Source organism: Mercenaria mercenaria, chromosome 8 (assembly GCF_021730395.1).
Source record: "Mercenaria mercenaria strain notata chromosome 8, MADL_Memer_1, whole genome shotgun sequence".
Lineage (NCBI taxonomy): Eukaryota > Metazoa > Mollusca > Bivalvia > Venerida > Veneridae > Mercenaria > Mercenaria mercenaria.
Window position 1 is genome coordinate 22,091,311 of NC_069368.1, and position 25,614 is coordinate 22,116,924.

General features: G+C 36.1%; 1 protein-coding gene across 1 annotated transcript in view; it reads right to left on the minus strand.

Annotated features, from left to right (window-relative positions):
• Nucleotides 1-957: 957 nt before the first annotated feature.
• LOC123522899 (MAU2 chromatid cohesion factor homolog) overlaps nucleotides 958-25,614 on the minus strand; it is a 44,962-nt gene continuing 20,305 nt past the window's right edge. The window contains exons 11-17 of the mRNA XM_053549525.1: nucleotides 6,789-6,866; nucleotides 4,349-4,414; nucleotides 3,680-3,810; nucleotides 3,022-3,099; nucleotides 2,337-2,448; nucleotides 1,824-1,914; nucleotides 958-1,217 (exon numbers count right to left, since the gene is read on the minus strand). Coding sequence (XP_053405500.1) covers nucleotides 973-1,217; nucleotides 1,824-1,914; nucleotides 2,337-2,448; nucleotides 3,022-3,099; nucleotides 3,680-3,810; nucleotides 4,349-4,414; nucleotides 6,789-6,866 — 801 coding nt within the window. The 3' untranslated portion in view covers nucleotides 958-972. The remainder of the gene's footprint in view (nucleotides 1,218-1,823; nucleotides 1,915-2,336; nucleotides 2,449-3,021; nucleotides 3,100-3,679; nucleotides 3,811-4,348; nucleotides 4,415-6,788; nucleotides 6,867-25,614) is intronic.

The window sequence follows — 25,614 nt, forward strand, 5'->3', positions numbered from 1 at the left end:
ACTCAATATTTTTAAAGATGTGTAACTCTACCCCTTCTGTTTAAGTAGTAAATTCACTTAGAACACCAAGAAATCGCTTATAAGATTCATCTTTTTCCATTTTATTGTACAAAAAATCAATAATAAGTCTTGAAAGAAGTAAAAACCTACTAGAAAAAAGGAAAATAAGGAGAGAAAAAATTTGGTCCCAGTAGGGCTTGAACCTACGCCCCCCTAAGAATTGCTGTAAAAGTAGGTTTATGGTAGGAATGGAATACTCTTCAAAAAGGAGATTCTCTATTAGTGATCTAATACCTTAAAGAGTGCGGATAAGCTTTGTGACAGACAGACACATTAACAGACTGGAGTAAATCAATGTCTCCCACACCACTGTGTAGTGGGAGACACGGATGTTTGTATACATTTTTAGGAAAGCAGGGCTGAGTGAATAAAAAATTTTTTCCTCACATTTTTGGCTTTAATTTTAAGGGAAAGAGATGCCTAAAAGTAAGTTGATTTAATATGAAAGCCATCATCAAAGTTTCCAATAAATACATACTGGGAAAAGTGACCACTCCCCCTGGCAGTCATGTTTTTACAGAAACAGAATAATTTAAAAAGATTAGTAAAGGGTTACATAAGAACCACTTGTGTGAAATTATTTCAAAATCTTACAAGCGGTTAGGAGATGTTGTTTGCAGATTTTTAGCTCTAGCAACCAAGCGAAATGGTTCGAACAATTTTGGAAGAAAACCAGCCAAAGAATAACCAGGCTTTGTTTCATAAACTTCCTCCACACAGTTTCAAAGGAGATGTTGTTTTAAGAAAAGTGTAGATGGATGGATGATGACCGGACAGCCATATGTAGAGAGATCACAATAGCTCACATTGTACACACTGAGCTCAATGAGCTAAGAATGGCTGTTATCTGATTTAACCATCATAAAATACAGAAGTAATATGTATGAATACACAAATGATCAACAAGGAGGTTCATAAAAGTATGAATATCTCAGCCAAACCAATCAAACTTAAATCATAAATACTGGAACGATTGCAGCAGTGAATAATTTCCTGACAGAGGTAGAGAGAACTGTTGAGAATATATACCTGTATGAGACCATGTTCTGACAGTTGTGTTGACTGGAACAGATCTTTGAGGAGTGAAGCAGAGAAACTTGTGTGTAACCTACACCCTTCCTCCTCATTAGCCATGTCTCCAGACAGTCGGTACAGATCTACAAGTTTTAACAATGAGAATGAAAACAAAACATTTCATGAAAACAACTTCAGTACAATAAAACAGAAGTCACTTTTCAGAATATTATAAGTAATTTTGTCCATGGCTGATAACTGGGAAATCCAAGATGCTAACTAAATTAAATTATTTGACATGCACTTCCAAATGTTAAAAAAATCAACCAAAATTGTAACCCATGATACACTTTAATTACTTCCATACAGTCCACAAATATATTTACATGACCTGCATTTAATTCAACCTTTTAGTTAGAACTACTTTTCTGCCACTATAAAATGACATACACCTGTACTTAGTTTTAATAGCCTAAATGAACAACTTAATTTCTCTTGAAAATTTCCATGTGATTCTCGTTTTAGGCATTTCTAGATTCTTTGGATATAAAGTAGCTCAATGCGTACATGACTTCTTTCACAAACCATGCCAAAATCGAATCTCGAGAATATGTATAGTAACTTGCAAATGGTCATTACAGATGAAGTACCTTAATATATATGGCCGCCTAAAGGATATCACACCTAGAGAGAGAAAATAACAACAACACTTATTAATCAGGAGACCTTTATAAAAGATACAATTTTACCTTTAAGTAGTGATGATGCCCACAGCTGCACATGAACATCTGGTATTTTTCCAGCAAGCTGCATTGCTGGGGTTACCATGTTTAAAGATTCCTGTAAATACACAAATAAATTTAACTGTCACATACAAATAAAATACAGATATTGTTTCTATATAATGTATTCAACAATCTGCCATCTAATTGTTATATGCAGCTAAGTCCCTTAGAGCTGCCAGTTAGCAAATTTTAAGGCTCTTCGAGAACATTTATATCAGACAAATATCAAAATAACACCTTCCCCATGTACTGATATATGAACAGTTTATTTTGGTCAATGCAAGATATTATCACAGCTTAGGTCTATCTATTTTCTGACAGCTATGTGTTTGTTCCTAGGTAAATTAAAAAATATGTGACTGATCGGATGAGGCTAGTTGGGTACAAGCCGCTTTCATCTAAGATAAGCCAGCACTTCTCATCCATTAGGATATACTTAAAATTGAAAAGAGGATTAAATATAAGCCTAATACATACCCTACTGTTACCCAATGACAGGAATATATGACCAAGCAGCACTAGGGAACAGGAGGTCAGCCTGTTCAAATCTTCAGCATTTGCCATCTTTAATGTCTCACGTAGGTAACGCCTGTAAAATATACAAAATATCACTTAGAATCATGTTTACGGAATCAAATACAAACCTTCAGTTCATAATTTATTTATACAAAAAGTTTTTACGCCCATAATTATATGATACAACTCCAACAAAATACAGAAAAACTGACCAGGCAAGACTTCTGCATGCAAGGTTATCAACAGTAGTTACATTCATGCTGACCGGTATCTGCAAAACTAGCAAAACTATCAAAGGGCCATGACTGCAGTAGAAATAATCGCAGAAAAAATTCCTTCCTTTATGGTCATCTGCACATCAAGCTTGTTCATCTGTGAAAGTTTGAAGTGAATCAGGCTAGTAGTGTGGGAGAAGTCAGGCACACAAAATTTCGGGACGTATAGACGGACGGACATACGGACAGCAGCAATGCTATATGCCCCTCACATAAATGTGTTGGCACATAAAAACAGTATGGATGTAGGGTATAAATGACCAGTATGAATATGAACTGATCTGAATCCTTGCAGCTTGTGGGTTGCATAGCCCTAACATTAGGTGTATTGACAGGGACATTCATATAAATAATTTAACGGTAGTACTTACTTTGCCTCATTGTACCTAGCTTGGAAAAAAGTCTGTAATCCCTGCACATAGTATGCTGCAGCTTTCAGACTGTGAGAGCTGAAAATTAATCAAAATCATTTTTGTTGAGTTTAACATCACGCTCACAAAATTATAAGTCAACTGGCAACTTTCTTGCTTTTTATTCTAGACATTATTTCATGGGTTGACTACTTATGTAAGAGTCATGTAATAAAAATAAATACATTTTGTCGTTCTTGTGGTGAAGTCACACGAAACTTAGCAATCACGTGCTTTTCAATAATCGGGTATCTTCGGCGATTACCGCCTAAAAATAATTGGTTTTGGAAAAAAAATGGCCGCTGAAAGGGGTCAAATACGGCGGTCGGGAGGCAATTTCGGTGGCTGCTGGCCACGGACGGCAGGTGGCCGCTGAATAACGTGACAGAGGAAAATCCGTCGTAAAATGAACGGAGGTGACCGCTGATCAGAGGTGACCGTGAGTTCAGGTTAGACTGTATGCACATTTTCTCAAATTTACTAAATTCACTTGCATGCATTTCATACTTGCTTCTTTCACTATTTCTAGTTATATGCAAACTTTCTCTCAGTGTGAACTTAGACAGTTCAATATTTTATTAATCATTATTTAAACCTGACTTCCCTTCATTTAACTTACTTGGACTGTTCCATCTTTTCCGGATCAATTTTCTCGAGCAGTCCGAGGAAGTCATCTTGTCTACCCATGCGTAAGAAAACAATGGCAAGATTCATGTTGATAAACAGTGACAGATCTGTGCTCTCTGATTGCTGGTTATAGAAAATATTACAAACTGGATGATAAAACGGAACAAAGTATTCTGCTAGAGTACATCTAAATGAGCTTTTACACTTGAAAATTGTACTTCTGGACTCAAAATGAACATCCGCAATGTCCGTTTTATTTTGTATTCTCGGCATTCTTCTGTCGTAAATATGGCAATGATTTCAAAAGAACCTGAGAATGCCGAATTCACATACTGACAAACAAAAAAGAACAGAAATCATTGACTGCTGTTATGGGACTACTGTCTTAATTTTCCACATATATTTTTGCGGAAAGATACTTGACCTATCTTCAAAGACAATCAGAAACATATAACACAGTTTTAATTTACAGTTATATTTCACAATATCTGTTTCAAGATTCAATAAAACTTATTTTAAATGAAAAGTTAATATATTAATCAGAATTTGTCATAAGGTGATGATTTGTCAATAATAATAATTTTGTTAAGTCAATAAACATATACTAATGCTTACGGCATTGAGAAGAAAAGTTTCTTTAAACAGAAGAAAATGAACACACCTTCAGTGCGGTGAGAAACTGAGCTTCAGCTGCTTCCATACAGTTCACGGACATGGCATACAGACCCTGAAATGTATAAACATACAGTTCACAGACATGGCATACAGACCCTGTAATGTTTAAACATACAGTTCACAGTCATGGCATACAGATCCTGAAATGTATAAACATCCAATTCACAGACATGGTATACAGACCCTGAAATGTATAAACATACAGTTCATAGACATGGCATACAGACCCTGAAATGTATAAACATACAGTTCACAGACATGGCATACAGACCCTGAAATGTTTAAACATACAGTTTAGAGACACAACATACAGACCCTGTAATGTATAAACATACAGTTCACAGACATGGCATACAGACCCTGACACTAAAATATATTAGCATACAGTTCACAGAAATGGCATACAGAACCTGATATGTATTAACACAAAGTTCACAGACATGACATATAGACACTGAAATACATTAGCACAGTTCACAGACATGGCATACAGACCCTGAAATACATAAACGTACAGTTCACAGACATATCATACAGACCCTGAAATATAGTTCACAGACATGGCATACAGACCCTGAAATACATAAACATACAGTTCACAGACATGGCATACAGACCCTGAAATATAGTTCACGGACATGGCATACAGACCCTGAAATACATAAACATACAGTTCACAGACATCAGACATGATTTTGCAACGTAGGCAAAAAAGCTGAAAATTACGGCCGGGGGTCTGGGGGCCGCTTAAGGGCCCCAGAAGCTCTTGGGTAAATGGTTAAAAATCCTGCATTCTAGGCTTCTCCTGGCATCTAATTTCAATTTCAAAACTCATGTTTTTTAAGTGGTTCTTTTTGTTATTTCATAAAAATTCATTCATATTTATAAGAGATATAATAATAATTAAATAATTATTCCTTTAGTAGTTTGCAATTTTTGAATTATCTCCCTTTAATGGGTATTTTTCACTACTTAGTTGTTTATTAAGCATTAATATTTAGTTCTTTATTTTTGACCTTTGTATTTCAAACTTAATATAAGGTCATTTATCAAAAGTAGAGTTGTGTTTTTTTATTTTATGACTTTTAAAAAAGCTTTTTAAATGCTTTAAATTGCGTTATATATAAATCTCAATTCACAATCCAGACCATACCTATTACTGTATAGCGAAAATACCACCTAAAGGTATGATTAGCACTTTGTTTTGAAGCACTTGGGAGGTGCTTAAAAAATCCTCCCCGTGTATCAATGCTTTACATTGGGCACGTGAAAGAACCAAACGAACTGCTTTAGTTCATTTGTATCTCAAACTTTCTTCACTGAAATTTAACAACGCGAGTGAAATGTTGGGCGCACAGAAATGTTTACGTGTGGACTGAAATGAACACGATTGAAATTTTCGAGTCGATTAAAATGAACGCGACGACCGCGCAAATTATTTGTGAGCCGTTCCACTTAAGTTACAATATTTCCGATTTTTTCGTTCCGCGAATCGGCTTATTATTATAATTCCGGAACAGAAAGGTTTTTCTTTGGAAAGGAAAATTCCCGATGACCGACGCTAACGGTAATATCTGAGATGTTCCGATTGCGGCGTTTCTAGAAGCGGTGGTTCATATCGTGGCCTCAACGCGAAACTAGTCTATATGTATATAGAAATAGAAGCAGATAGACTAGTTTCGCGTTGAGGCCACGATATACATTCAGATCTAATAGATCTAATCCATCGGCGGTGGAAATTTTCCCCAATAAAAACGACTTACAAAATTTTAGTGTAGTTGGGGATAAAAGTATATAAAATACCGAAACGGATTCGAAAAAATCGGATTTTTCAGTGGTCATAAAAAAATCGGTCTTTGAGGGAGTAAGAAGCGGATTTCCGCTTTAAAGCGGAAAAAAATCATGACTGAGACATGGCATACAGAACCTGATATGTATTAACACACAGTTCACAGACATGGCATACAGACCCTGACACTAAAATATATTAGCATACAGTTCACAGAAATGGCATACAGAACCTGATATGTATTAACACAAAGTTCACAGACATGACATATAGACACTGAAATACATTAGCACAGTTCACAGACATGGCATACAGACCCTGAAATACATAAACGTACAGTTCACAGACATGTCATACAGACCCTGAAATATAGTTCACAGACATGGCATACAGACCCTGAAATACATAAACATACAGTTCACAGACATGGCATACAGACCCTGAAATATAGTTCACGGACATGGCATACAGACCCTGAAATACATAAACATACAGTTCACAGACATGGCATACAGAACCTGATATGTATTAACACAAAGTTCACGGACATGACATACAGACACTGAAATACATTAGCACAGTTCACAGACATGGCATTAAGACTCTAACATACTGAACTCAAATTTTCATGACTTACCAGCAGCGTATGGATCTGTGAACCATGGGTTGTAAACAGTCTAGGCTGTGATTGACATACATGGCAAGCTTGAAATATCTGAAACAAACAGCAAACATTGTACAACAATATACTTTTGTTTTACGTCCCCTAAGATTCTAGCATTTTCATGGGTTAAAAGGTGGTCACAAATTTGTGACCAGTAACAGTTCTTAGTCAGTAGATTTCATGTAAGTTTGGCCTACAATCAAGCTGTTGATAACACTAATTTACTATCGGGTTTGTTAACTCCGTGAGGCCGAGATAAGAATTACCACCTGACGTTGATGAACATTATCTGATTTTATCATAATCACACTCGCAGGCAGTCAATTGAAATCATGCATGGAATATTATTAACAACTATACTTATAAAATCTTCCAAGTTTGAACATTTGTCCACTTTTGTCCGTAACTTATATCCAAATAAAATAATAATTTCACTTCAAAACATTCCCCATTTTTACACACCTACTGCATTTAATAAACATTTGAACATTTCCGATTTTATTACTTTTTCATATGTAAGCACATTAAATTCCATTAAATAGAAATATATTGTTAACACAGAGTAATTACATCGGCATTACTCAAAAATAACACCCATTTTTGAGTGAATATCGATGGTTTATTTTGATGTATAATTAATTTCTAAACATGTACACAAACCTTTTGTGACACGCTCTGAGACTGTTAAGTTGTAATATTTACACCCATCTTTAAAGAATTATTAAATTTACAAAAAGCATTTATTTACACACATTTTCATGAAACATGTTTTGTTGTATTATTTTTATCCATTTGTATTTAATGTGACGTAAGTGTATGAATATTTCAGCCTTCTAAAACTTAACATTTTCCGACCATTCATTTCTCTGATAATGAAATTTCATCGTCGGAATCATCATCTGACGGAAATGATACGTCAAATTCTGCATGATGATGAATATTTTCTTCAATGTAAGAAAAATCTCTGACAGCCGACATTATTTTAATCTTTGAAAAACAGTATGAACGAAACACAGCGGAGTTCGTCTTTTTTATTTCCTTTACCGCATATTTACAAATATTTATTTTAACAAGGAAACTAATTATCAGCATAATTAATAATTATAACATCGAAGAAATAATAGCCGGTATGCAAAATAAATTTGCTTTTATCAGGATTATCAAAAATTAACAAGTATGTGACGCAATCAGCATGATCTCGTTGCCGCGACAATAATCATCAATTGCGGTCCTGGGGAGTCCTGATAACACGCATATAGTCGGATATCGACGCTACAGGGGTAGAAAATATAGCGCCTTTAGTCGCATTTTGGCCCCAAAGAGTTAATGACCCTCTACACGAATATGTGGATATAAAAGTCTCCCCCAATTGCAACCAATTTTAAACTCATGTATAACTTTGCCAGCAAACTTCTGGCATGAGACAAAATTTTCTACTTGGATACAGCACATCATCAGCAGAAAAATATATTTCATTGAAAATAATAAAACAAATTTCCAACATTGAAGACTGCAAAATTATTAGGTTTTATTTCATATTAGGAGACATTCTCATTGTTCAGAAAACTGTTTAACACAAACAAGCCTTGCAACTATGCCAAATAGGGAGATCTCAGGTCTATGGATCACGGGGATGCGTGTTCGATCCCAGGCCAGGGCATATGTTCTCTGTGGCGATTTGATCAATGACACTGTGTCTCAAACCATTCGTCCTTCATCTCAGATTCATGTGGGGAAGTTGGCAGTTACTTGCAGAGAACAACACTGTACTGGTACAGAATTCAGGAACACTGGTTAGGTTAACTGTCTGCTGTTATATAACTGAAATACTGTTAAAAACAGCGCTAAACAGGCTTGGGATTCAGTCAGAAATTAAAATCCTGAAAATCTACATAATGATTCTACAGCCTGAAATCCCCATTTTTAATAGAGTTATATAGGAAAATTCTGGCAACCAAAAGCCTGAAGTCAGGACCAGTCCTGAAAAATCCAAGGCCCGGCTAAACCCTAAACAAACAAGCAAATTCGATGAATTGGTATCCCCCGCCGAAAGGGTTTGTGGTGAGGAATGGCAAAAAGATATATCCGGCAAAAAGTTAAGGATGTTAATAAGAAGCAAATAATTTCATTAGTCAAAATCAATTTAACAGAAAACAAATGTTTAATTAAAGAGTACATAATAAATGTATGATACTTTGATCCTGACTTAAGAATTTATTTTGAATGGGATATGCTTACTGTAATAAGCTTAGCTTTTAAAATTAAATGCAGTTAATTGAAATGTGAGCTTGAAGTTTAACTGGAATGAAATATTGTCTTTGAGTGGTTTGGCACCAGGTGTTGCTGTTTTACATGTACATTTGAACTTAAAAGATCAGATGTCCTTAAGAGAACACAGGTAAGATATCTTGAAACGGCTGAGGGCAAGGTTTGTGCAGTCACAACTTAACATGTTGAAGGTTTGAACATTTAAAAAAAAAAAAAAGGAATGGAAATATATATATCTATATATAGATATATGTATATATTTATTTTTTTAGGGGGGGGGTGCAGGGGAATGGGAGAGGAAACAAAATTTCACATGTTGATTATAAATATTGATTGAAAATTAAAAATTAAAAAAAAAAAAAGGTAAAAGGGTGAAGTTGGAGTGGGGGGGGGGCAGAGGATGCATGATCAGTGGTGGGCAAACTGGATGGGGAAGTGAGGTGGGGGAATGGTACAACTTGGAAGGTTTGAAACAAATCTAAAATAAGAAATGAAAAAAAAAAAATTATTTTTTTGGGGGGAGGGGGAGGGGGTGTGACCAAGGCAAGTGGGTGACCAGGTGTGGGTGCGCAACTTCACATGTTTATAATAAATGTTCACAGAAAAGAATGAAAGAAATTTAATAAAATTCTGCCAAATGGTAAGTTTGTAATGTACAAATATGTGGATTTTTAGACAATTAAAGGGCAATAACTCTGAAGTTACAAAAAGAAATCCTTACAAAATTGTCTGTGCACAACCACATTATAGTGCTCTAAATTCTGTTAAAGTTTCATAGTTCTAGGTCAAATATGTCAAAAGTTATGATGCAGAAATTGGCATATCTATAGATCTATAGTACCCTATATAGTTAACACTAGAAACTTCTAAGGGCCATAACTCTGGTGTTACTTGGGCAATCTGTCTGAAACTTGATGGGCCCCATAACCTCATAGTGGTGAACATGTATATGAAGTTTGTTTGAAAAAAATCTAAAATAAGGAATGAATTTTTTTTTTTTTTTTGGGGGGGGTGGGGGGGGGTCAGGGGATAAGGGGGGAGGTGTGTGATCAAGGTAAGGGGGTGACCAGGTGTGGGTACACAACTTCACATGTTTACAATAAATGTTCATGGAAAAGAATGAAAGAAATTTAATGAAACTGTACCAAATGGTAAGTTTGTTATGTACAAATATGTGGATTTTTATACAATTAAAGGGCAATAACTCTTAATTTACGAATAAATCCAAATGAAATTGTGTGTACACAACCACATTATGGTGATCTAAATTCTGTTTAAGTTTCATAGTTCTAGGTCAAATATATCAAAAGTTATGATGCAGAAATTGCCATATTTATAGTACCCTATATAGTTAACACTAGAAACTTCTAAGGGCCATAACTCTGGTGTTACTTAGGCAATCTGACTAAAACTTGACGGGCCGCAAGAACTCATTGAGGTGAACACGTATATGAAGTTTTAAATAAATATTCCCAACCATTTCCTAGATATGGCTCCGGACGGACGGACGGACGGACGGACGGAAAGACGGAAGGACGGACGGACGGACGGACGGAAAGACGGACGGAAGGACGGACGGACGGACGACGCCAAAACTATATCCCTCCGACTTTCGTCGGGGGATAACAAACTTGCACTTACAAGATACTGTGAAATCATTTAATTTTGTGGTCATAAAATTTTGTGTTTTTTACCAAAACAGCTACAAGTTCAAGTTTTAAGGAGAAAATGAGTGGTAAATTTCTATGTTAAATGGGATTTGACTTTGTCGACTGACAGAATCACTAAATCCATATATAAACATGAGCAGACACAGTGGTACAGTGGTGACACCATCAGACTATGAGATCAAGGGTTGTCAGTCTGAGCCCCTGCTCCTCCAACTAAAAGTACTAGCACTGAGGGAAAAAAAAAGAGTTCCATATATGGATGCTTTACACCTGGCATGCTTCAGAACCAGGAAAGTATCTGGAATCGGAGATTCTGTATCTAGCACTTAGATCTTCTCACTAAAAATGACTAACAGTCTTCTGGAGAAGTTGTCCCTATGAGTTTCCATTGGTATTAAACTACAGTCAAACCTGTATTAAGCTGGCTGCTAAAGGCAGGACAAGTTGAAATTAGAACGAAAACCATGCTTGGGAAGTTAAGTGAACTGGCTGCATTCAGCAGGTGGCTGCTTAAAACAGATGGTCCATGAGGAAGGTACAAATGAACAATAATGAGCTGCGTCCTGAGAAAACCAGCGTAGTGGCATTGCCACCAGCATTGATCCAGACCAGCCTGCGCATCTGCGGAGTCTGGTCAGGATCCATGCTGTTCACTTTCAAAGCCTATTGCAATTAGAGTAACTGCTAACGAACAGCATGGATCCTGACCAGACTCCGCAGATACGCAGGCTGGTCTGGATCAACGCTGGTCGCAATGCCACTATGTTGGTTTTCAAATGTCGCGGCTCATATATAAGCTTACAAACACACACAAACAACTCACACATTATACCACACACTGATCATACAGACTTTCTCCCTATATTGAACAAAAAGTTTCATCTATTTTTGCTTGTTATTCAAACATTTATTTCTGTTAGCAAGCTGTTGTATGACTAAGTGCAAATATCTTGTGAGCATTTATCAATTTGTGTCATTCCAAATCAATTCTGTTAGACAGATTTTTTGTGAATCAATACTTTTGATTACTTCAGATATTCTAAACCTGCTGGTTACACACAAACTGTTAAAGTTTATTAAGTTTATCAGCAAAACACACAATTTTCCTTACTCAACGTCAAGTGGGCTTCTAGATAAGATAACTTTTCTTACTACAGGCTGTCTGAAATTTTAAGTCCACCTTCAAAGACGTATAAGACAGTTTTCTATATGTACATAGCCAAAACTTTAAACTATGTGTACTGACTACGCTTCAAGTTTAAAACAGAAATATGTAAAAAAAATCATAGGTACCTTTGCTTGATTTGAATTATCTGCCCTTGAAAATCAGAAAATACTAAAAAATCCAGTTTTTAAGTGCAGATAATTCAACATCAAGGCAAGGAAACTGTGCATTTTAATTTATATTTCTGTTTTAGACTTCATTTGCAGTCCGTATACAAAGACTGAAGAAATTTGGTCCATGGGAAAGACCAGGACTTTGCAGTAATGTATCATTTTGTCATGTTCAAGGTTATTATATAAGAACATTTGCCATTCTCTATATTGACAAGGGGCAAAATTTTCTTAATATTGGTCAGAATTTCTTCTTTAAACTGTGTTTACTGACAGAATATCAAATCAAAAACAGAAATATGAAACAGAATGATCATGGGTACCTAGCTTTGGTCATGAATTATCTGCCCTTGAAAGACAGAAAATACTGAGAAATCTATTTTCAAGGGCAGATAATTCAAGATCAAGCCTGGGTAGCTATGATCTTAAATTTATATTTCCATGTTAAACTCACAGTCAGTACACAAAGTTTAAAGAAATTCTGTCCGTAGGAAAATTTTTACCTAGTATATACTAAGTCTTATAGAAAACTGTCCGATATGTCTTTAATGTGACAGAAACGGTTTCACACAGCCTTTATCTCTTGATAATAGAGAACTTACTAAATCGTACTGCCACAGTCAAAATTAGAAAAGTCATGTTTAGAAAGTTATTATTTCATACTGGTAATTGATAGAGTTTGGTATACTGGGTTAAAAGCTATAATTTCCTCCACCTTTTTTACACACATATCTTTTTCTGCTGTATTTTTACTTGAAAAAATATGTGTAATTCCACTTTAAGTTCACTGATTTCAGTGGTTTACTCCATTTCTTTCTGATATTGTGATATTAAACAGGAAAATAATGAAACAAGAGGGCCAAGAGGGCCCTAAGTTGCTCATCTGAGAAACACATCATAACAGTGTAAACAATTTTCCCAGATGACCCATATTTAAACTGTGACTAAATTCTATGAATATCCGGTGCAAAATGCAGTCCCTATTGCATAAACAAGGTTTTTCTTTAATTTGACCAGGTGACCTAGTTTTTGACCCTAGACGACCCATATTCAAATTCAACCTTGATGTCATCCAAACAAACATTCTGATCAAATTTCATTTAGATCCAGTGTAAAATGCAGCCCCTTTTGCATACACAAGGTTTTTGTTTGATTTGACCCTGTGACCTAGTTTTTTATCCAAGATTATCCATATCTGAACTTGACCTAGATTTCATCAAGGCAATCATTCTGACTAAAATACATGAAGATCAATTGAAAAATACTGCCTCTATCACATACACAAGGTTTTTCTTGATTTGACTGGTGACCTAGTTTATTTGAACTTGACCTAGATTTCATCAAGGCAATCATTCTGACCAAAATTCATGAAGATCAACTGAAAAATACAGCCTCTATCATATACATAAGGTTTTTCTTGATTTGACTGGTGACCTAGTTTTTGGCCCCAAAAGACCCATTTTCGAGCTTGTTTTCATCAAGGTTATCATCCTGACAAAATTTCATGAAGATTAGTTGAAAAATACAGCCTCTATCCCATAAACAAGTTTTTTCTTTGATTTGACCTAGTGACCTAGTTTTTGATCCCAGATGACCCATATCCAAACTCCTCCCAGATTTCATCAAGGCAATCATTCTGAGTAAATTTTATGATCCAGTGTAAAATGCAGCCCGTATTGCAAACACATGATTTTCCTTTATTTTGACCGGGCGACCTAGTTTTGACCCAAGATGACCCACATCCAAACTTGACCTAAATTTCATCCAGACAAACATTCTGATCAAATTTCATGAAGATTTGGTGCAAAATGCAGTCACTATTGCATATATACACAAGCTTTTTCCTTAATACGAACTAGTGACCTAGTTTCTGACCCTAGTTGACCCATATTCAAACCTGACCTAGATTTCATCAAGACAAAAATTCTGATAAAAAATCATGAAGATCAATTGAAAAAAAACAGCTTCTATCACATACACAAGGTTTTTCTTTGATTTGACCTTGCAACCTAGTTTTTGATCTCAGATGACCCACTTTCTGAATTGGCTTAGAATTCATCAAGGTAATCATTCTCACAAAATTTCATAAAGATCAGTTGGAAAATACAGCCTCTCTAAAACTGTTACAGGTAATTAACAAGGATGCCAGTTTTCAGTAATTAAATTCAATCATCTGTGTCAATTTATGTTATGACAAACTTGGACTGGCTTGTCCAATTTTGATAATAATCTGAAGTTTTAGTGATCTTTATTGGTGTGATCTGTCAGTAATCATCCTTTTATTGCAGTAAATTGGTTGTACTAAAACCCCTACCAATGCTACACTTTTACTTTAAAATACTGAAGGAAAGATATTTTTGAAACACCCTATACAGTAACAAAACAATTCTCATGGAAAAACGAAAAAAACGAAATGGATTTTACTTAAATAAATCAAACTTAACATTAGAAAAGAATGGCAAAGTCAAGGAATGATGGATATTCTAGATGGGATACTGCATCTGAAACTGAGGAAGATCACATATATTCTTGTACATTCTGCCTGCTACACACAGAAAAACTGCCAGCAGAAGGATTTTGTATAGACTGTGATGAATATTTGTGTGCCACTTGCTACAAATATCATTTGCGTCCCCTTCCAACAAGGAATCATACCTTACTTCGAAAGTCACAAATACCTAGAAGACCCGGTAACCCTAAAGGTGATGATGTTTTAGTTGAAATATGCAAGAAACATTGGGACAGGATTGTAGAAATGTACTGCCAGAAATGTGATAGAGTTGGATGTACCACCTGTATGGCAGAAAAGCATGAATTCTGTCACACAGTCTACATACCAGACTACAATAAAGAAGATGATTCGGATCACTTTTCAAAGTATTATAAAACTAGGGAGGTTGAAAAAGAGATAGAAAAAGTTTCAGACTACAAACGAACAGCTGAGTTACATTCACAAAATGCACACAAACAGGTCAAAATGTATCGCAAAGAAATAAATGACACCCTTGACAGGATAGAAAGCAACATACACATGAAGATTGACGAAAAAACTAATCAAGCCTTAGAAACACTAGAATCTTATTCCAAGGAACTACAACTGACGCAAACTAGACTAAAACAATTCAACACAGGCTGTGGCAACAGGATCAACAAGCAATTTGTCCATAAAAAACTTGCTTTAGAATCATATGCCGAGTATAAACTTGTTAAAGAAGAAATGTCAAAAGAACTTAGCCACATAACTGAATTTTGCTTCAAACCAAATGATAAAATTGAAACAAACTTGAAGAGTATAACAACTTTTGGAAAGATCTGTGAAATGCCTCCAAAACAGGACAAAAGGTTTTTTTTGAAATACATTCATTCCTTATCTGCACAGTGTTTTATAAAGTATTTTACAAATTTTTCTGCAAAAGCAATCACTTACATACCAATGTGTATTGTTTTGACAAATGGAAAACTGTTACTTCAAGCAGAAGTTCAATTTATTGCTGGATCTTTATTGTTTCTTTGTGATGTGGAAAAAGAGACAAAAGAGACAAAAGAAACAGAACAAGATTCTGCAGAGTTCAAGATAATCTGTGTGAAAGATTTACACAACTACTTCCATGACATGACCCAAGTGAGTAGCACCAAAGTTGCCATTACATTATATGATCAGAAAAAAATTCAGTACCTACATGTACACCCCACTGAAATGGAGTTAGGTACGAGCATTCATGTCAATGGCGAATGCTATGGCATTGGGCGCTTAGAGGACAAACTAGTTGTGTCCTTTACAGAACCAAAGAAAGTTGAAATCATGGACCTTCAGGGCCAGGTTTTGAAAATCATTTCGTATGACATGTCAAACTTTCCTCAAGGTTTTCAATTTAAACACCCACACTATGTAGCAAGTGATCCATGGAGAAAACAGGCTTATGTTATAGACAAATATAAAAATTGCATACTAGTTGTAAATGTTCAAGGTGATATCACTGAAGTGATCTGGAACAATCAAGATTTCTATAAAACCCAGATGATTGACCCTATAGCAGCTGCAGTTGGGGAAGCAGGAGAGGTTTATGTCGCAGTTGACAATCCATACAGCATACAGAAAATCTCTCCAAATTTTCTTGAAAGGGATTATTTGGCAGTTAAAGGAACAACATGGGAGATATGTTCAATAGCATATCATGACAGTAAATTATATTATGGCAACAGAAGAGGTTCTTTTTATGTTGCTGAAATTTCTAATGACTAGAATACCTAGACAATGTCGTCATACTTCAAAACAGTTTACAGATGTTGATCAGTTTAATTCTCATGGACAAAAAAGTATGAAAACAACAGAACAAAAGTATCTGATAAATACGAGTTTATATTAAATTGTTCAAGTGGTTGCTTTTTCTTTATGAAAAAGCTCCAAAAACCTGTCATTATAAATTGATATAATTATGCCGCCAGTGTATTTGTGAAACTGAAAAAGTCTATTGGCACCTACTTATATTCTAGGGAATCAGTAAACATTTGCCATCAGATTAATCGGAATATTCTGACATTTGACTGATAAGCCAACAGATGCAATTAATCAGAAATATCTTGGTTTCTCTAATGGTTTCTCTAATTGCAATAGGCTTTAAAAGCGAACAGCATGGATCCTGACCAGACTGCGCAGATGCGCAGGGTGGTCTGGATCCATGCTGGTCGCAAAGCCACTATGGTTGGTTTTCTCATGGCAGGGCTCAATTGGTTATCTAAGTCACAATTCTAAAAACAAGAGGGCCATGATGGCCTTATATCGCTCACCTGATTAAGACTATTTAAGATGAGTATTGAAATCTGTATCAAACATTATACATGTGGTCCAAATCTTTTTGCTGTAGCTTCAAAAACAAGGAAGTAGGACAGTAGGTCTGGGCAAAGAACATTAAACATGAGTATTTAAAATCTTTATCGAAAGTTATTGACGTGTTCCAAATTTCTATGCTGTTAAGATCGGTGTGCAAAACTGTATATGTCGTCCAAATTTCAAGGCTGTATCTTAAAAAACTAAAATGTAGGTCAGAAGGTCAAGGTCACAGTCAAGTGACCTCTAATTACTTGGGGTCATCAGGTAATTATAATTAAACAGTCTAGGAAATATGATGAGATAATTTTTGAAGTATATATTTTCCTATATAACTCATATACAAGTGGCCCCCAGGGCAGGGCCTCTTTTCACCGAAGGGGCATAATTTGAACAATCTTGTTAGAGAACCACTAAGCAATGCTACATACCAAATATCAAAAACTTAAGCCTTGAACTTTTAGACAAGATTTTTTTTTTAATTTTTCCCTATACGAATCAAAGTAAACCCCCCCCTCCCCTGACAGGGCCTCTTTTCACCCCAGGGGCATAATTTGAATAATTATGGTAGAAGACCACTAGGCAATGCAATATACCAAATATCAAATGCCTTGGCCTTTCAGTTTCAGGCAAGAACATTTTTAAAGTTTTTTTCCTATATAAGTCTATGTAAAACTTGGGACCCCCTGGGTGGGGCCACTTTTCACCTAAGGGGTATAATTTGAATAATCTTTTGGACGACTAGGTAATGCTACATATCAAATATCAAAAGCCTAGGCCTTCCAGTATCAAACAAAAAGATTTTAAAGTTTTTCCTATATAAGTCTATGTAAAACTTGGTACCCCCAAGGGCAGGGCCTCTTTTAACCCAAGGGGTATAATTTGAACATTCTTAGTAGATGACCATAAGGCAATGCTACATACCAAATATCAATGTTCTAGGTCTTGTGGTTTCAAACAAGAAGATTTTTAAAGTTTTTTCCTATATAAGTCTACATAAACCATGTGAACCTTGGGGCGGGGCCATATTTGGGGAATAATTTGAACAATCTTTGTAGAGAACCACTATATGATGCTACATACCAAATATCAAAGCCCTAGGCCCTGTGGTTTTGGACAAGTAGATTTTTTAAGTTTTTCTTTTCGGTTGTCATGGCAACCAGAGTTCTGCTTGCAACTGAATTCTTTTAATAATTTTGAAAGTGGGCGTCCCAAGGATCATTCCTGTGAAGTTTGGTGTAATTCTGCCCAGTGGTTTTCAAGAAGATTTTTTTTAGGAATTGTTGACGGACACACGACGGACGACGGATGACCAACATTGAGCAGTCACAAAAGCTCATCATGAGCCTTTGGCTCAAGTGAGCTAATAAATCTATAAATAATTCTTTAGAATGCATGTTTTATTTATCATTAATTCAGGGATCTCACCAGGTTATTATCGCATGTTACATGCAACATGCCTTCAGCTTTTGAGTTGTAAAATTGACATTCCTTACTATTCCCGACATCCCTTAATTGCCGAAGTGATATGTCATAAAAGCAACCTAATCAACATGCCAATCAGTCCCATAGCGTATTCAGAACACTGCCACATGCCACAAGATCTTTAATGCTTTGGATACAGAAAGCGCGACATATTTTATCTGCATGATCATTTAGCTCCGCCTTTATCCCCCAATCATGTCAGCTATACGAGGGTTAAAAAACATTCATGTCAGGTATTTGAAATCGAGTTGCAACTGTTAGTCTAATCGTTGAAGAAATGAAAATAAAATTTTCAACCACTGAATAAACAAGAGGGCCAAGATGACCCTAGGTCGCACACCTGAGAAACACACCATAACACACTATAACAGTGTAAACATGTTTGACCTAGTGATTTCATGGAAAAATATATTCTGACCAATTATCATTAAAACTGGAGCAAAAATATTGAGTATAAATAAATATTTTCTTTGATTTGATCTAGTGACCTAGTTTTTGACCCCAGATGACCCATATTCGAACTTGATCTAGATTTCATCAAGGCTATCATTCTGACCAAATTTCATGAAGATCAGTTGAACAAGAGCTGTCCGTAAGACAGCCAAGCTCGACTATTCGAAATATTGTCCCAGAAGCAGGAAAATATTACCCAAAAAGGTTAAATATCAAAAGAGTTTTAAGTTCAAAAGGGAGAATAATTTGACCAAAATGCATATCAGTTATGGGACTTGCTGCTATCAACTAGATTTATAACCCCGAAGACACATGTGAAGTTTCAAATCAATATCTGCATTAGTTTTGGAGATAGTAACTTGCATGTAAAACTTTAACCAAAATTTTCTAAGTCTAAAAGGGGGCATAATTTGCTCAAAAAACATGTCAGAGTTATGGGACTTGACCCAGTGAGGTTGGTAATTGATCTAGAAAAAGAAACAAGAGGACCATGATGGTCCTGAATCGCTCACCTCTTCCCACATGACCCAGTTTTGAGTATGACGTCGTTTTTTCTATTATTTGACATAGTGACCTAGTTTTTGAGCTCATGTGACCCAGTTTTGAACTTGACCTAGATATTATCAAGATAAAAATTCTGACCAATTTTCATGAAGATCCATTGAAAAATATGGTCTCTAGAGAGGTCACAAGGTTTTTCTATTATCTGACCTATCGACCTAATTTTCGAAGGTACGTGACCCTCTTTTGAACTATACCTAGATATCATCAAGGTGAACATTCTCACTAATTTTCATGAAGATCTCATGAAAAATATGGCCTCTAGAGAAGTCACAAGGTTTTTCTATTTTTATACCTACTGGCCTAGTGTTTGTCCGCACGTGACCCAGTTTCGAAAACGACCTAGATATCATCAAGGTGAACATTCAGATCAATTTTCATGAAGAGCCATTGAAAAATATGGCCTCTAGAGAGGTCAAAAGATTTTAATAATTTTAGACCTACTGACCTAGTTTTTGACCGCAGTTGACCCAGTTTCAAATTTAACCTAGATATCATCAAGATGAACATTCAGACCAACTTTTATACAGATCCCATGAAAAGTATGGCCTCTAGAGAGGTCACATGTTTTTTTTATTATTTGACCTACTGACCTAGTTTTTGATGGCACATGACCCAGTTTCAAACTTGACCTAGATATCACCAAGGTGAACATTCTGACCAATTTTTATGGAGATCCATTCACAAGTATGGCCTCTAGAGAGGTCACAAGGTTTTTCTATTTTTAGACCTACTGACCTAGTTTTTGACCGCACATGTCCCTGTTTCAAACTGGACCTAGATATCATCAAGATGAACATTCAGACCAATTTTCATACAGATCCCATGAAAAATATGGTCTTTAGAGAGGTCACAATGGTTTTTCTATTATTTGACCTACTGACCTAGTTTTTGATGGCACGTGACCCACTTTTGAACTTGACCTAGATATCATCAAGATGAACATTCAGACCAACTTTCATACAGATCCCATGAAAAATATGGCCTCTAGAGAGGTCACAAGGTTTTTCTATTATTTGACCTACTGACCTAGTTTTTGTAGGCACGTGACCCACTTTCGAACTTGACTTAGATATCATCAAGATGAACATTCTGACCAATTTTCATGAAGATCTCATGAAATATATGGCCTCTAGTGATGTCACAGTGTTTTTCTATTTTTAGACCTACTGACCTAGTTTTTGACCGCACGTGACCCAGTTTCAAACTTGACCTAGATATCATCAAGATGAACATTCAGACCAACTTTGATACAGATCCCATGAAAAATATGGCCTTTAGAGAGGTCACAAGGTTTTTCTATTAATTGACCTACTGACCTAGTTTTTGACAACACGTGACCCAGTTTCGAACTTGACCTAGATATCATCAAGGTGAACGTTCTGACCAATTTTCATGAAGATCTTGTGAAATATATGGCCTCTAGAGAGGTCACAAGGTTTTTCTATTTTTAGACCTACTGACCTAGTTTTTGATGGCACGTGACCCAGTTTCGAACTTGACCTAGATATCATCAAGGTGAACATTCTGACCAATTTTCATGAAGATCTTGTGAAATATATGGCCTCTAGAGAGGTCACAAGGTTTTTCTATTTTTAGACCTACTGACCCAGTTTTTGATGGCACGTGACCCAGTTTCGAACTTGACCTAGATATCATCAAGGTGAACATTCTGACCAATTTTCATGAAGATCTTGTGAAATATATGGCCTCTAGAGAGGTCACAAGGTTTTTCTATCTTTAGACCTACTGACCTAGTTTTTGAAGGCATGTGACCCAGTTTCGAACTTGACCTAGATATCATCAAGATGAACATTCTGACCAACTTTCATAAAGATCCCATGAAAAATGTGACCTCTAGAGTGGTCACAAGCAAAAGTTTACGGACGCACGGACGACGGACACCGCGCGATCACAAAAGCTCACCTTGTCACTTTGTGACAGGTGAGCTAAAAATAAGTTTCAAATCTATATGCCTTTTAGAAATAGCTGTATGTACTTGCACGCAAAACTTTAACCAGAATTTTCTAAGTCCAAAAGGGGGCATAATTTGGCCAAAATGAAGGTCAGAGTTATGGGACTTGCTGCTATCAACTAGATTTATAACCCCAAAGACACATGTGAAGTTTCAAATCAATATCTGCATTAGTTTTGGAGATAGTAACTTGCATGTAAAACTTTAACCAAAATTTTCTAAGTCTAAAAGGGGGCATAATTTGCTCAAAATACATGTCAGAGTTATGGGTCTTGACCCAATGAGGTTGGTAATTGATCTAGAAAAAGAAAAAAAATAAGTTTCAAATCTATATGCCTTTTAGAAATAGCTGTATGTACTTGCACGCAAAACTTTAACCAGAATTTTCTAAGTCCAAAAGGGGGCATAATTTGGCCAAAATGAAAGTCAGAGTTATGGGACTTGCTGCTATCAACTAGTTTTATAACCCCAAATACACATGTGAAGTTTCAAATCAATATCTGCATTAGTTTTGGAGATAGTAACTTGCATGTAAAACTTTAACCAAAATTTTCTAAGTCCAAAAGGGGGCATAATTTGCTCAAAATACATGTCAGAGTTATGGGACTTGACCCAGAGAGGTTGGTTATTGACCTAGAAAAAGAAAAAATAAGTTTCAAAGCTATATGCCTTTTAGAAATAGCTGTATGTACTTGCACGCAAAACTTTAACCAGAATTTTCTAAGTCCAAAAGGGGGCATAATTTGGCCAAAATGAAAGTCAGAGTTATGGGACTTGCTGCTATCAACTAGTTTTATAACCCCAAATACACATGTGAAGTTTCAAATCAATATCTGCATTAGTTTTGGAGATAGTAACTTGCATGTAAAACTTTAACCAAAATTTTCTAAGTCCAAAAGGGGGCATAATTTGCTCAAAATACATGTCAGAGTTATGGGACTTGACCCAGAGAGGTTGGTTATTGACCTAGAAAAAGAAAAAATAAGTTTCAAAGCTATATGCCTTTAATTGATGGCTGTATGTACTTGCATGCAAAAACTTAACCAAGGTGTGACGCCGACGCCAGGGTGAGTAGAATAGCTAGACTATTCTTCGAATAGTCGAGCTAAAAATACAGCCTCTATCGCATACACAAAGTTTTTCTTTGATTTGACCTAGTGACCTGCTTTTTGATCTTAGATGACCCATATTCGAATATGACCTAGATTTCATCAAGATAATCATTCTGGCTTAATTTCAGGAAGACCAGTTGGAAAATATAGCCTCCATCGCATATACAAGCTTTTCCTTTGATTTGACCTAGTGACCTACTCTTTGACCCCAGAAGCCCCATATTCGAAACTGACCTAGATTTTATCAAGGTAATCATTCTGACCAAATTTCATGAAGACCAATTGAACAAGAGGACCATGATGGTCCTGAATCGCTCACCTCTTCCCACATGACCCAGTTTTGAGTATGACGTCATCATTTGACATAGTGACCTAGTTTTTGAGCTCATGTGACCCAGTTTTGAACTTAACCTAGATATTATCAAGATAAAAATTCTGACCAATTTTCATGAAGATCCATTGAAAAATATGGTCTATACAGAGGTCACAAGGTTTTTCTATTATTTGACCTATTGACCTAGTTTTCAAAGGTACGTGACCCTGTTTTGAACTTTACCTAGATATCATCAACGTGAACATTCTCACTAATTTTCATGACGATCTCATGAAAAATATGGCCTCTAGAGAGGTAACAAGGTTTTTCTATTTTTATACCTACTGGCCTAGTTTTTGACCGCACGTGACCCAGTTTCGAAACTGACCTAGATATCATCAAGGTGAACATTCAGATCAATTTTCATGAAGATCCATTGAAAAATATGGCCTCTAGAGAGGTCAAAAGATTTTGATAATTTTAAACCTACTGACCTAGTTTTTGACCGCAGTTGACCCAGTTTCAAACTTGACCTAGATATCATCAAGATGAACATTCAGACCAACTTTCATACAGATCCCATGAAAAGTATGGCCTCTAGAGAGGTCACAAGGTTTTTTTATTATTTGACCTACTGACCTAGTTTTTGACGGCACGTGATCCACTTTCAAACTTGACCTAGATATCATCAAGATGAACATTCAGACCAACTTTCATACAGATCCCATGAAAAATATGGCCTCTAGAGAGGTCACAAGGTTTTTCTATTATTTGACCTACTGACCTAGTTTTTGAAGGCACGTGACCCACTTTCGAACTTAACCTAGATATCATCAAGGCGAACATTCTGACCAAGTTTCATGAAGATCTCATGAAATATATGGCCTCTAGAGAGGTCACAAGGTTTTTCTATTTTTAGACCTACTGACCTAGTTTTTGATAGCACATGACCCAGTTTCGAACATGACCTAGATATCATCAAGATGAACATTCAGACCAACTTTCATACAGATCCCATGAAAAATATGGCCTCTAGAGAGGTCACAAGGTTTTTCTATTATTTGACCTACTGACCTAGTTTTTGAAGGCACGTGACCCAGTTTCGAACTTGACCTAGATATCATCAAGGTGAACGTTCTGACCAATTTTCATGAAGATCTTGTGAAATATATGGCCTCTAGAGAGGTCACAAGGTTTTTCTATTTTTAGAACTACTGACCTAGTTTTTGAAGGCACGTGACCCAGTTTCGAACTTGGCCTAGATATCATCAAGATGAACATTCTGACCAACTTTCATAAAGATCCAATGAAAAATGTGACCTCTAGAGTAGTCACAAGCAAAAGTTTACGGACGGACGGACGGACACCGCGCGATCACAAAAGCTCACCTTGTCACTTTGTGACAGGTGAGCTAAAAATACAGCCTCTATCACATACACAAGGTTTTTCTTTGATTTGACCTAGTGACCAAGTTTTTGACCCCAGACCACCCATATTGAAAGGTGACCTAGACTTCATCAAGGCAACCACTCAGACAAAATTTCATGAAGATCAGTTGAAATTTTTTTGCCTTTATCGCATACACAAGGTTTTTCTTTGATTTGACCTAGTGACCTAGTTTTTGACCCGAGATGACCCATTTTCGAACTTGGCCTAGATTTCATCAAGGTTATCATTCTCACCAATATTCATGAAGATCAATTGAAAAATACAGTCTCTATCGCATACACAAGGTTTTTCACTGATTTGACCTAGTGACCTAGTTTTTGACCCGAGATGACCCATTTTCGAACCTGGCCTAGATTTCATCAAGGCAACCATTCTGGCCAATATTCATGAAGATCAATTGAAAAATACAGCCTCTATCGCATACACAAGGTTTTTCTTTGATCTGGCCTAGTGACCTAGCTTTTGATCCGAGATGACCCATTTTCGAACTCGGCCTAGATTTCATCAAGGCAATCATTCTGACCAATATTCATGAAGATCAATTGAAAAATACAGCCTCTATCGCATACACAAGGTTTTTCATTGATTTGACCTAGTGACCTAGTTTTTGACCCGAGATGACCCATTTTCAAACTTGGCCTAGATTTCATCAAGGCAATCATTCTGACCAATATTCATGAAGATCAATTGAAAAATACAGCCTCTATTGCATACACAAGGTTTTTCTTTGATTTGACCTAGTGACCTAGTTTTTGATCCGAGATGACCCATTTTCAAACTCGACCTAGATTTCATCAAGGCAATCATTCTGACCAATATTCATGAAGATCAATTGAAAAATACAGCCTCTATCGCATACACAAGGTTTTTCTTTGATTTGACCTAGTGACCTAGTTTTTGACCCGAGATGACCCATTTTCGAACTCGGCCTAGATTTCATCAAGGCAATCATTCTGACCAATATTCATGAAGATCAGTTGAAAAATACAGCCTCTATCGCATACACAAGGTTTTTCTTTGATTTGACCTAGTGACCTAGTTTTTGACCCGAGATGACCCATTTTCGAACTCGGCCTAGATTTCATCAAGGCAATCATTCTGACCAATATTCATGAAGATCAGTTGAAAAATACAGCCTCTATCGCATACACAAGGTTTTTCTTTGATTTGACCTAGTGACCTAGTTTTTGACCCGAGATGACCCATTTTCGAATCTATCGCATACACAAGCTAAATGTTGACAGACAGACGACGGACGCCAGACATCGAGCGATCAGAAAAACTCACCTGAGCTAATAAGACAATGCCAAGTATCAAATTGATAAATACCTGTACACATCATTTAAAACA